At 42.3% G+C, this 14,408-nt stretch overlaps 1 protein-coding gene across 1 annotated transcript in view; it reads right to left on the bottom strand.

Annotated features, from left to right (window-relative positions):
- The window catches only part of LOC308679201 (vomeronasal type-2 receptor 26-like), a gene marked incomplete at both ends in the record, with an annotated part of 108,065 nt that overhangs the window by 13,694 nt on the left and 79,963 nt on the right, over window positions 1–14,408 (bottom strand). Inside the window, one exon of the mRNA XM_081346794.1 lies at window positions 3,242–3,368. Coding sequence (XP_081202920.1) covers window positions 3,242–3,368 — 127 coding nt within the window. The remainder of the gene's footprint in view (window positions 1–3,241; window positions 3,369–14,408) is intronic.

The following is a 14,408-nucleotide window of genomic DNA, read 5'->3' on the forward strand; positions in this document are numbered from 1 at the left end:
GCGATGACATTCTGTTGATGAAACACACTGTTGACAGTGAATACAAACATCCTCTTTTAGAATTCACTTCTGACCCAGAGACTGATGCACCCTCACACCAGCACTCTTTGAAAGGAATACTGGCGCCGGCACAAGAGTTGTCGGAGGATTTCTCTTTTTCCAGCGTAAGTATCCTAGAAGAGAAAGTTCTGGATTTTGAGGGGCCTTCTCAGTAATTGGCTTTAAAAAACAGAAAAAGAGGAGTTGTAGATATCCCAGACCTACAAAAGACCTTTTTTATTCCTATATTAAAAATTACAAGGTTCTCCCTTCCTGTCTCCAGTGATAATATTTCTGCAAGTGTAAAATCTGCTTTCCTCTGCCTGCAAAAGACCTTTTTTGATTCCCATATTAAAAGAGTTTAACACTTCTGCCTTCTCTCCAAATCTGCAATTGTAAGGCCACATTCCTACATTCCATCTCTGCCTCTGGTGATAAAACTCTTTTCTTATTTGCAACCACATTCCTGTCTCTGATTCACATGTGTATACAACAAAGACTTGTTTCATTTAAATTGCCCAGTATATAGTTTTCCTGAAGTTGTCCTTGCTTCAAGATAGGGCCTCTGCCTTCCTGTGATAAACCTTTGCTCCTTGCTTCATTTATAACAAAGACTTGTCTTTTATGTTTCAAGTTATGTTTCAAGTTATGTTTCAAGTTATGACAACCCTTGTATTCTCTGTAATATGATAAGCTATGCTTTATTGTTTCCTGTAATGACCTTTACCCTCTTCATTATCAGTTCTCTGTTAGCATAAACTATGTTTTATTGTTTCCTTTGACCTCACATATGTTCATTAGCAGATGTATATGTTTTTCCTTTGTGTTAATTCCTCATGTGTACTTCACCCCTCCCAAATGAAACAGCTTAATAAAAGGAGGGTTTGTGGAGCTGTGAGGGGGGGCACACCATCCACCCCGAGCACTCCATGCTCCCTCACCTTCTTGTATTGGTGCCTCAGTTTGTCTTACTCTGTCTCTAACTCTGCCTAATCATCGCAGTTCCCAAGTATGACCGTTGGAATTTCCGGCATACTGGGTCGGTGGTAAAAGGCAAGATCCTTCCTTACTCAAGGTGTCCACCCTCGCGAGGGTCTCTCTAAATTCCCACCCCTGTTAAGGGGCTCTAAGAGTTGAAGCCAGAACCCTGACCGGTCGCTCATCGCAACAATGTACAGCTTGTTATTAATATTGATTCTCCATTTCCCATGCTTTTTGTTAGTTCTGTTTCATTTGAATCACAATGGTTTATTAGGGGATTTCCCCACCCCCCATTTTGAACCACAACTAGATTTCTTTTTTATTGGAGCTGTAGTTATTCACATTTCACTATTTACAACAACTTTATTGATTAGCCCTTGGGCCATATCAAAGTGCAAAGTTCCAGCAACAAACCGTCACCAAAACTTAATAAAAGCAATCCAAAATGGAATTTGATAAAATACAATTTAAAATGGAATTAAAATAAAATACAATTTAAGATGAAATAGTAATAAAATACAAATTTAAGATATAGATAAAATATGATAACATTATATTTCGGAGTCGCCCTTGCAATCTACCCCAATCAGTCCCACATATGCAGATCTTAACCGGATCATTTTGTTTAAATACTGTGCTGCGTTAAATGTTATTTTCAGGTTCTGGCTGGACATAAGGTAAGGTGTTTTGATATGGGGATCCCAATGGGTCATTCGTTTGGTATATAGACCAAGATACCTGTCTCTCACCCTCTTATACAGACAACAGTCGAATAGGACGTGAGCCAGGTCCTCTACCTCTGCCGCTCCGCAAATGCAGAGACGCTCATTGTACGGTATAGCATGAAATCTCCCATATCTGACCATTGTGTCAAGCTGTTCAAATCTTGCTCTCGTAAATATCTCCCTAAGATGTTTTGGGAGTTGTAACTTCAAATACCAACAACAACAACAAGCCTATAAACTAGCGTTGAAAGAAAAATCTTCATCAGGGTCCAGTCCAAGCTAGGAATAAATAAAATGGAGGCTGCTTAGGGAAGAGGGTTTAGTTTATTGAGTTGCCAGAAACTTCAGTGACACAGCATGTTTCTGAGGTAGCTGACAAAATGGAGGTGGGAGTGGTGGGTTTCTATACCTTCTTTGAGCTTTGTATTTGAGGTTCTTCCTGTTCCTGTGGCATGTACTTTGACCTGCACTTGAGTGTGCCCTTTGGGTATTCTAGTGGTGGAAGGTTAATCCTATTGTGTCCTAAAGGTCACGCCTTTAGGTTTTGGATGGGGGATGTAGATTTTAGGGGTCTTTGTCATTCTAATCCCATCAGCTCCAAGCTTCCTGGCCCTAGTCTTCCTAAATGAATCACCAAATCTACATTTCTAAAAGCTGATTTCTGTTCAGGGCAGAGAGACTGGGGTGGTGGTGGTTTCTGCCTAAGATTTTTCAATTACTCCTTTGGAGAAATATAATTGTTATGTATTGGGCTTGTGATGTTATACCACGTGCATTACTGGAGGAGCTAACGGCTCTCCAGCAACCCAGACAGGGCATCTCTGGTCCTGCAATTGGTCAGCCCCAGGTGGCAAATGTGGGTTCAAACCTATTGGCTGCCGCCTAGGGGCTAGACTGTATGTTGTGTCTGGTTGCGGCCCAAGCTTCAGTACAGTTCCAGCAAGAATAAAAGTATGAGTTATTCTGTACTCAGCCTCGTGTCATCATTCCTGCTCTCCAGAGCCCACGACTTAACAATAATGTTCTGCCTTTTAAATATCCCCCCAAATATTTCCTTCTCTGGGGGTGGGTGCTTCCTTCCTACACTAGAACTGATTGCTTGATATAACTTTGTATGCATCAATTTTGGAGGATGACATAATGTAAATCTGCTTCAGATGAGGGAAAGAAATGGACTTTAGATAATTTCTGAAGCTTCAAAGGATTGAAATCTTCCTAGAGAAGTAAAGATGGAAGGACACATTCAAACTAACAAGTGGAATAATTATTTTCTCTGGCAATGGTAAAGCTTGCCCAATGTGCCTTACCTTCCTTTCTCTTCCTAGCCTCTTCTTCAATATCTTTTGGTTATTCTTCCGGTTAAATAAAAAAGTGCTATTTTGAAAATAAACAAGAAAACACTTAAACTTCAAAATGCCTTTTAACTAGCACTTTCATGAAAATGCTCTGGCTAACTCCATTTCTACAGGGCCTTCCTTTCCTCCCGTGTCACCCACCTTCCTGAGTGGAGATGGTCCCCTCCGGACAAGGAACGCAGTCGTAGCAGCAAACTGGCTCTCCTTCTCGAGCCCTCTTGACAAATCCAGGATGACAACTTTCCACACATTTGGACTGAGGCAGAGACTAAGCAGAGAAACCAAGAATGACAAAGAAAGTGAGTTAGGACTCACCACCCATGGAAAATGGAGATAGACATGGACGTTAGCCAAGTAGCCTCTGTGCTTCACTTTGGTAAATATGAAATCTCTGACTAGTTCCAAATGGTTGTAGGAGATTCAACTACCGGCAGAGTCTTCATTTACTTCCTGCCTTTTGCTTCTTGCATATCCCCTTTCAGTAAAGGACTTTTCTACTTAATAAAGTCTGAAGAGATGGAACTGAAAAAAGATTTAAGCATTAAGTGACAGCCAGTCAGTTCCTCCTCAATGCCTTATTAACACATATTAAATTCTAAATTTAATATGAATAGATAATCATACTTTAAAATAATGGGTGTATGAAGAATGGAGGAATGCATGTTTATAAAATTCATTCTAAATTTTATATTTATTAAATTTTTACTGTGTCAGATTTATCAAAATAGAGATAAACTGTGAGGAAGACAGAAACATCTGACTTGTAGGATCTGCAAAAAATAAAAAAGATAGTACATAAAACATTAAAAACCCACCCAGCCCCTTTAAAAGTAATCCAGAACAGTCTCTCATTTGAGATAGAAAGGATTTTTTTTTCAAATTATGACTGTCATAATTTGGTTTTGTCATTCTGCTGATACAAGAATAAAATGGACTCTTCAGTTGTGGTGAGATGAGATGGGTGAAGGCCTAAGAAAGTGCCCCTCAAAAAGTGAGGCATCTTTTGCTGCAGCCAATGGGACGTGGATACGAGGCCCGTGTCAGAAAGGGATATTTCTAAAGCCCATCTAGTTATCCAAGACAAGGTCCTTTCTGTTGAAGAACTGCAATTCGCTGACACCAGATGGCATGGAAAGAAAGATCCACATTTATTATTAGTTAAATATGGAACTTCCTTTTCACCCAGAGAGATTAGGGGTGGCTAAGAATCGAGAAAAACAATGGCATTCAAGAGATTTTCAGATGAGAAGCCCTCTTACAAGCCAAAAGCCAAATCTAAGCAGCATTTCCCCTTCATAGATTACTGCCTTGTCGTGGAGAAGGGGCTTGCGTAATTCAATGAAGCTATGAGCTATGCCATGCAGGGCCACCCAAGACAGAAAGGTCAAAGCAGAGAGTTCTGACAAAATGTGATCCACTGGAGAAGGAAATGGCAACCCACTCCAGTATCTTTGCCATGGAAACCCTATGGACAGTACCAAATGGCAAAACAATATGACGCTGGAAGATGAGCCCCTCAGGTCGGAAGGTGTCCAATATGCTATTGGGGAAGAGCAGAGGGCTAGTACTAGTAGCGCCAGAAAGAATGAAGCGACTGGGCCAAAGCCAAAAGGACACTCAGCTGTGGATGTGTCTGGTGGTGAAAGGAAAGTCTGATGCTGTAAAGATTTTTTCTCCATAGGAACCTGAAATGTAAGATCCATGAATCAAGGAAAGCTGGACGTGGTCCAAAAAGAGATGACAAGACTGAACATCGACATCTTAGGTATCAGCGAACTAAAATGGACAGAAATGAGTGAATTTAATTCAGATGACCATCAGGTATACTACTGCGGGCAAGAATCCCTCAGAAGAAATGGAGTAGCCTTCATAGTCAATAAAAGAGTAGGAAAAGCAATAATGTCAGGACCCACCCCAAACCACGTCTTAGGAAGACAAAATTCTTGGAGTCAAATCTATTCCACAAAGAATCTTTACTATGACATGCTTGGTTGTAGGAAACGAGACAGGACTTAATATTATCCCATGAAGTAAACCCTTATAAAGAGTTCCCGGCTTAACCCCCCTTAACCCCATTTGGTCAGTCCCCCATCCTTTCTCTCTTATCATCCACCTCGTGGGAAAAAGGAACTTAGGACCCTTCATGTTTATTGCTGTCTTCCGTGACAAAAACCAGATGCTAGCCCCCCCTTTTGTTTCCCCAGTTCAAAAGGCTTCTCCTTTCCTTTGAAATGCCTAATACCGGTTCAATACACATCTATCCTCTTCTCTTCGGGAGATGGCAGAATCCATGGAATAATGTTTGAAACATTCCATTTATGAATATGATATACCGGTAAATGGATTCTGACAGTCCGCTCTCCTTAGAAAAAAGATGTGTCCATCTGTAGGGGAAGAAAAGAAAAGAAGAGGAAAAAACATATGTAAATGTTAACTCGGTTTGTTCGGATATTCTGTATGAAATCTCTTAAGCAGCTTTCGGTGCTTTAACGTGGTGTTTGCTGACCCATTCATTTTCTGAGGAGGGGAGGTGTTTCCAAGCCACTAAATATTGGGTTGTTCCCTGATGTTTCCTGGAATCCAGAATTTCTTCACCTCAAAATGTTGTTCTCCTTCAACCATGATGGGAGGTGGTGGTGGTGGAATTTTTGTTCGTAGGGGAGATTGTTGTTCTCTCTTTATTAGACTGCAGTGAATGATTGGGTGTATTCGTCTAAGATTTTTAGGTAGTCCTAATTCAACTGTTACTGGGTTTATGATTCTTTTAATTGGAAAAGGTCCAATGTATTTTGGTCCTAGTTTTTTACAGGGTTGGAGAGACTTGAGGTATTTTGTAGACAGATATACCAGCTCTCCCACCTTGAACAGTGTGGGATCGGCTCTTTTCTTGTCTGCCTGTGTCTTGTGTGCTAATCTAGCCTCTGTTAACACTTTTCTGACAATAGGCCAGGTGTATTGTAACTGAGCAATCCATCCCTTTAGTTCTGGAATTACTGGTTCTTTTGGATCAGGTATGGGGTTGAAGCTCTGGCCTGTGGCTACTTGAAAAGGAGTGTAACCTGTGCTGGAGTGAACTGCGTTGTTATATGCCACTTCTGCAAAAGGCAGTAGATCCGACCAGTCCGACTGTTGGAAACTTATATAACATCTTAAATATTGCTCAAGTACAGAGTTAGCCCTTTCCGCTTGCCCGTTACCCTGAGGATGATGACTAGATGTCAGTCCTTGGGTAGTTCCTAACAGAGATAAAAATTCCTTCCAAAATGCTGAGGTAAATTGCACCCCCCTGTCAGATATGATGCGTTGTGGTGCCCCATGCAATCTGTAAATATGTTGTACAAAAAGTTTTGCTAATGCTTTTGCAGTTGGAATTTTTGAGCAAGGTATGAAATGGACTTGTTTAGAGAACAGATCAGTGACAGTCCAGACAACGGTGTTTCCGTTGCTTTCTGGTAGTTCTACAATAAAATCCATGGCTATTTCTTTCCATGGGGCTGAGGGATTCGCCAATGGTTGTAACAGTCCTGGCGGTTTCCCTTGTAACCTCTTGGCCATTGCGCAAATTTGACAATTGCCCACATAGCTTTCTATGTCTTTTTTCATAGATGGCCACCAAAATTGCCTTTTAGTTAAGTGTAATGTTTTTACAAACCCGAAATGTCCTGCTCATTTTGTATCATGGCACAGTTGCAAGAAATTGGTCCTCTGGGTGGCAGGTATGTATAGCTTCCCAAGGTAACCCATCTTTAATAGTACACACATGCCTATTTTTCTGGAACCATTCGTCCCCTTCCACGGACTTTCGGAATTCTATTCCGGTTTGGCTATCCACTTCCGGCTTCATTTTTACTTGTGCCCTGGTGGTGACTGGTGCTGCCAGTTGTTGTTCCGGTACAAGTGGTTTAAAGTCAGTAACTCTTGTGCTGTTATATTGGGGCATGCGGGATAATGCATCTGCCAGGAAGTTCTTTCCCCCCGGTAAGTGTTTGAGAGTGAAATTGAATCGGTGAAAAGGTTGGGACCAGCGGGCTTGCTTAGGAGTGAGCTTCCTGGGTGTTTTTAGTGCTTCCAAATTCTTGTGGTCTGTCCAGACCTGGAAAGGTATTTTATTTCCTTCTAAAAATTGGCGCCATGTTAGTAATGCCCACCTCAATGAGAATGCCTCTTTTTCCCATATTGGCCAGCGTTGTTCTGTTTCTGTGAGTTTTCTGGATGTGTATGCGCATGGTTGCAATGTCCCCCCATCATTTTCTTGTAATAGTACGGCTCCGACTGCTACATCACTCGCATCTGCCTGTATTACAAAAGGTTTGTTGGGATCTGGGTGTTTTAGGACAGGTTCAGCAGAAAAAAGTCTCTTTAGCCTCTCAAATGCTGCTTGACATTCCATTGACCATTTTAGAGGCTGGCTGGGTTTCACGGGTGACCCCCCCCCCTTCGTTTTCAACAAATTTGTGAGGGGTATGGCTATTTGCCCAAATGCGGGGATGAATTGGCGGTAGAAATTTGCAAACCCCAGGAAACTTTGCAATTGCTTTCATGTGCGGGGGGTGCCCACTCTAGTACTGCCCTGACCTTCTCAGGGTCCATTTTGATGCCCTCTGGAGATATGCGATATCCCAGGTAGTCGATTTTTTCCTGATGGAATTCACACTTCGATAATTTAGCATATAAGTGGGCAGCTCGCAACTTCTTCAGGACTGCTCTGACTAGTTTGATATGTTCCTCTTTGGTTTCTGTGAAGATAAGGATGTCATCGAGGTAAACCAGGACCCCCTTATATAGGTGCTCTCTCAGCATGTCATTAATTAATTGCATAAAGACTGCGGGGGCCCCTTGCAGTCCAAATGGCAATACTTTGAATTGATAGCACCCCATTGGGCAGTTGAATGCAGTCTTCCATTCGTCTCCTTCCTTAATCCTAATACGGTAGTATGCTTCCCTCAGGTCTAGTTTGGTAAAAATCTTTCCTTTCGATAGGTGGGATAGCATATCCTTCATTAGGGGAAGGGGGTACAGATTACATTCACTAATTGTATTTAGGTTCCGGTAATCCACGCACAAGCGGAAAGAACCATCCTTCTTCTCCCTGAACAGAACCGGGGTGGCCACTTTGGGTTTGGCAGGCTCAATAAATCCTCTTTCTAAGTTTTTCTTTATGAATCTTTCCATTTCTGCCATTTCCCTTGGGCCCATGGCATACATCCTGGGTTTTGGGAGTTTTGCCCCAGGTTTGAATTCTATGGTGCAGTCTGTGGGGCGGTGGGGGGGGGGAAGCTCATCTGCTCTTTCCTAACTGAAAACCTCAGCCAGGTCCCTGTATTCCTCCGGTATCTCTGGTAACCCCTTCTCTTTCCCCACTGCTGCTGTCTCCTCCCTCTGGGTTGGGGGGGTGTTTGGGGGTTTTATGTTTTCCTGTTCCCCTTTTGGGAAGTTGAGTTCTGCAGTCCTCCAGTTTATCCCGGGGTTCCATTTCTTCAGCCATTCCAGTCCTAGAATCATTGGGCATTCCATGCCTGGGGCCACTATAAACGTTATGTCCTCCTCATGGGGCCCCAGTGATAGGTGGATTGGTAAAGTGGCTAGGGTGGCTGGTCCTCCCCCTGCTATTGTCCCATCTAATTGACTAAAAGAGATTGGTTGTTTTAGCCTCCTCACTGGGATGCTCAGTTCCTCCACCAGTGTTGTGCTGATGAGGCAGCGGATGCAGCCAGAGTCTATCAGAGCTTTTATTTCATTGGCTTTTGGTACAGAGGAAGCTAATATAGTCACTGTCTTAAGTATGGGTGGAAGAGGTCCACTTACCAAAGGTTCTCCCTCTGAGGTGTCTTCTGAAGTGTCCACCACCCCTGCGGTGTAGGCCGGAGTCCAATCCCAGGTTTTGGCAGGAATTGTGGACTCTACAGCCTCTGTCCCCTTCATGGAAGATTCTTTTGGGTTGTCTTGAGACTTCCCCAGCTTTTTGGAAGATGGTGCCTCTGTTTTGCGTGGAGGGGCTTTCGAACAACATTCTGCAGCATGGTGGCCCTCTCTCCCGCAATTGAAACATCCCTTTGATTTTTTAGCCGTGGCCGGTGGGTTTTTTATAAATGGATTCTGACAAATACTGGGATACAATCCTCAAAATGACAGAATGATCTCAGTTCGAATCCAAGACAAACCATTCAATATCACAGTAGTCCAGGTCTATGCCCCAACCACCAGTGCTGAAGAGGATGAAATTGACCGGTTCTATCAAGCCCTACAGCACCTTATAGAACTAACACCAAAAAATGATGTTCTTATCATCATGGGGGATTGGAATGCTAAAGTAGGAAGCCAGTAGTATGTCGATAGAGAACTACCAGAAGTACAGGAAGGATTTTGAAGAGGCAGAGGAACTAGGGATCAAATTGCCAACATATGCTGGATCATGGAGAAAGCTAGAGAGTTCCAGAAAAACATCTACTTCTGCTTCATTGACTATGCTAAAGCCTCTGATTGTGTGGATCACAACAAACTGTGGCAAGTTCTTAACGTGATGGGAGTACCAGACCATCTTATTTGTCTCTTGAGAAACCTATATGCAGCTCAAGAAGCAACAATGAGAACTGGACACGGAACCACTGATTGGTTCAAAATTGGGAAAGGAGTCTGGCAAGGCTGTATACTATCACCCTGCCTATTTAACTTAGATGCAGAGCACATCATGAGAAAGGCAGGGCTAGATGAATCCAAAGCTGGAATTAAGATTGCCGGAAGAAATATCAACAACCTAAGATATGCAGATGATACCACTCTAATGGCAGAAAGTGAAGAACTAAAGAGCCTTGTGTTGTGGGTGAAGAAGGAGAATGCAAAAGTTGGGTTGAAACTAAACATTAAGAAAACCAAGATCATGGCATCCGGCCCTCTCAATTCCTGGCAAATAGTTGGGGAAGAAATGGAGGTAGTGACAGATTTTATTTTCCTGGGCTCCAAGATCACTGCAGATGGGGACTGTAGCCAAGAAATTAAAAGACGCTTGCTCCTCGGGAGGAAAGCCATGGCAAATCTAGACAGCACACTAAAAAGCAGAGACATCACCCTGTCAACAAAAGTGCGTATAGTCAAGGCTATGGTCTTCCCAGTTGCAATGTATGGCAGTGAAAGTTGGACCGTAAGAAAGGCTGAGTGCCAAAGAATTGAATCCTTTGAACTCTGGTGCTGGAGAAGACTCCTGCGAGTCCCTTGGACTGCAAGGCGATCAAACCGGTCAGTCCTAGAGGAGATCAACCCTGACTACTCTTTAGAAGGCCAGATCCTGAAGCTAAAACTCAAATCCTTTGGCCACCTAATGAGAAGGAAGGACTCACTGGAGAAGAGCCTAATGCTGGGAAAGATTGAGGGCAAAAGAAGAAGGGGACGACAGAGAATGAGGTGGCTGGATGGAGTCACTGAAGCAGTAGGCGTGAGCATAAATGGACTCCAGAAGATGGTAGAGGACAGGAAGGACTGGAGGAACGTTGTCCATGGGGTCGCGATGGGTCGGACACGACTTTGCAGCTAACAACAACAAGCAGCATTTCTTTCAAATTGTCCCTCAATACATTTGATATCAGGAAGGGCTTTTCTTTGGATCAAAGAAATATTTCAGGGCTTCAATTTTCTGGGTCAAGGAATTATACAATATGAGATATTATACAAACAACACACTATTGTAAGCCACTCAGAGTCACTCTGCATAGGCAGACAGGCGGCATATAAATTTGTAGACGCTGAATTCAAATTCCAAAGCCTATTTCCCACTGGGGCCCCAAAGACCTCCATCCAGGCTCAAATAAACTCCATTGGATCCAGTCCATACCTGAACAGGCATTGCTCAACAGAATTGCCTTCTTCTTCCCTTATATTTGAGGACATGGAACAAGCAAATCTGAGGCTATCAGCACCACAATCCCCAGCACTTGATGGCTTCTCTCACCAGGTTTATGAAGATAATAAATAGCAGAGGTGACACAAAAGGGCCGTCATCTATGTCCCAAACAATTGTCATCCTGGATTCCAGGTTGTCTGAATGAGCTTAGACATTGTTTCATAGTATAGCATCTGAAGTTAGCTTTTTCATTAATACTGAAGCCTCTCAAGTAATTCTCAGTGAAGGTCAGCCACCACGGTGATTAGGCTTAGCCCACTTGAAATAGTTTCTAAGGTTTTGGAAAACAGAAGGACAACAATATTTCACCCACCTTTATCTGTGAAAGATCATCTTGGTTGATAATAAGTCTCTGTCTTTCAAATGTCCCTGAGTGCTGATAGATGTGATCCAGCTTGGTGAGAACCACCCAAGTCCTGATCTTCAGATCTGCTGCTACATCTCCATTTTGATCCAAGTACAGTTTCAAGGTGGAAAGATTACAAAAGTCATTCTTTGCAAGAAAAGGGTGAAACTGTTGAAAGAAAAAACATCAGGTCTAGTCCAAGCTGCGAATAAATAAAATGGAGGCTCTTTGGAAAGAAGGTTCTGTTTATTGAAGAACAGAACCAACAGCATGTGGTTCTGGGACAGCTGAAGAAAATGGAGTTGGGATAGGTGGGCTTTTATACCTTCTTTGGGGTTTTGTGTTTGGAACGCTCCAGGAGGTGGGCTTTTGTGTCTTTTGCTAGTCTGAAGAGGGTGTAGGATTAATTCTATTATGTCCTAAAGGTCATGTTCCTGTCCTTAGAGTCTTCCTTTTTCTAACCCCATCAGCTCAAACCTTCTCTGGGGCTGTGGCTGAAAGCATTTTGCTTATGAATAGGTGGACCCAAATCTGCAATTCTAAAAGCTGGCCTCTGCCTGGGGGAAGGAAACTGGGGGATGGTTTCTGCCTAAGATTTTTCTCCATTATTCCTTTGGGGAAATATAATATTCTGCCTTTTTAATATCTCCCAAAATATTTCCTTCTCTAGGAAGGTGAGTGGGTGCTGACTTTCAACAAAACTAAAATAAAAATGTTAAAAGCTGAAATTTTGGGTTCTTCTCTCATGGAGTCTTTTCACATTTGAATCTTTCTTCTACAATTATCTGACTTGCAAGTATCCTTAGTCGAGAGAACAAGAGTTGCTGCTATCTTCAAAAGTGAAAAACAAAGATTCAGCAAAATCTGTCAATTATATATTGATAAACAAAATTGACAACATTTATCAATTATATAGAACAGTCTACAGCAGTCACAACACAATGGAACAAACCAATAAAGAGGTTATTCATAAACTCATTAAAAATAACAGGGTGATTACTTGTGGAAGGGGGGGTTAGAGAGAGCAAGCAGCAGAGGTGCATGGATGATCATGTTGAGGGGTGACACCCAGCCGGCAGCCAGGTGGGGCATTCGTGGATGGCCACCAAGAAGGGGAGTCCACCGAAAATAAGGGGGAAAGAGGCGGCATGGGACAGAAGAGGATAAAAGGAGGAAGGTTGGCAGGAAATGGGGGAGAACAAAGGAGGGGCGAGGAAGAGAAGGAATGGAGGCAGAGAGTGAAAGAGAGAGATGGAGGCAGAGAAGCAGAGCGCGGAAGGGGGAGACAGCGCAGATCGGTGGAGAAGGAAGCAAAGTAGGGGGCTAGGAGAGAGCGAGAGGTGGGGGGAGATTCAGCACAGAGCTGGGAAGGAGGAGAGAGGAGAGAGGGGAGGAAAGGCTTGCCGTGGGGTCCCTGCTTGGGGGGGGGGCTGTGTGGGAGGGGGAGGGGAGGAGAGGGAAGGAGAGAAACAGGGAGGGGGGGAGAGAAGAGGCCCATGACCAGAGGGGGCACCAGGCACACTAGGGGACAGCAGAGGAGGACTGACCCAAACCAGTGAATGAACCAGCAACCAGAGGGGGTGCCAACCACACCAGCCAACAGTGAAGGTGAGTTGATCCTGATGAGCCGATGAGCCCGTGACCAGAGGGGATGCCAGGCGCACTGGAGGACAGCAGAGCTGGGCAAGTGGCCAAAGTGAGAGGCCCTGGGGATGCCAGGCCGGTGACTGATAGTGGGGAGGAGCCCAAATAATTTTCATAGTTCCTCATAGAATTGATATGATATAAGTAAAAATTAGTTTTTGGTAATCTATTCTTCAATATATTCATTAATACAGGTAGATTGAATCACTGAATCATGATATATTTTTTAAAATATGTTTATTGATTTTTTTTACATAATCACCTTAATATTTGGTAAACAGAGTGTTGTATGGGTTTATATTTAAAAAACAATCAATAACAATTACTTTCTATAATTCTATAGTCCACCTGATGGCCTTGCTTGATTTTCTCTTCTTCCAATAATATTCTCTTTTGCCAGCCTTGAATTAATACAATTCTTATTATTTGGATAAATGACAATTAAATATAGACATTTTTCTAATGTTTCTCAAATAATAACTACATCAATATAAAGCTTCTTTTCTAACTGATCATCTTGATTGTCTCATCATAGACCCTGTTTACAATATTCTTATTTAAATTTGTTTTCCCCACAATATTCAAAACGTTCTTACTGGTTAAGATTTTCTCAGAATTAATTACACTTAAGTATTTAAGTCTTTTTCCTCATACAGGCCATCCCAACACTTTTATATTTCTCATATTTAAAAAAAGAAAAAGAAATAAGAAAATAGTATACTACTTAAAAAACATGTCCCTCTTAGGCTAATGTATATTTATATTCAGAATTTTTCTCTTCTTTTAACCATATTCAACCATATGTTTAATCTTTAAATGTCCCCTTTAATAAATCCAGTTATCTAATCTTTTAAATCTATTCAAAACTTTTTTGTCCATTTGAAATTTTTTCAAGATCAATTACACTTAAATATCTAAAACATTTCCTTTATATAAACCCTCCCAACATTTTTATATTTCTAATGTCAAAAACAAGACACAAAGGACAAAAGAAAGAAAAAATACTATGTTACTTGAGGGGTTCATCCCTCTTAAACTAAAATTCATTTACATCCAAAATCTTTCTATTTCTTTAACCATATTCAGACGTCAACGCTGCCAACATGGAATATTCTTGCTTTGACAAAAGATGAAGAAGCAACTACTTCAAATTTAAACTTATGTGTTACTTTAAGAGCTATAATCGGTCATTGCTGGGGGAGGGAGGAGGAAGAATGTGTCTCAAGGCTGTCTCGAAATAAGTTGTTATGGGAGTTTCCCGATACTCCCGTGTAACGCCTCTTCTCCGTGAGCTGCATTGGCTTCCGGTTGCCCTCCGGGTGAGATTCAAGGTGCTGGTAATGACCTATAAAGCCCTAAATGGCTTGGGTCCGGATTATCTAAGGGAACACCTGCTGCCGGCATCAACTTCCCATCATCCTGTG

The sequence above is a fragment of the Vipera berus genome (genome assembly GCF_964194415.1).
Source record: "Vipera berus genome assembly, contig: HAP1_SCAFFOLD_28, whole genome shotgun sequence".
Taxonomy (NCBI): Eukaryota; Metazoa; Chordata; class Lepidosauria; order Squamata; family Viperidae; genus Vipera; species Vipera berus.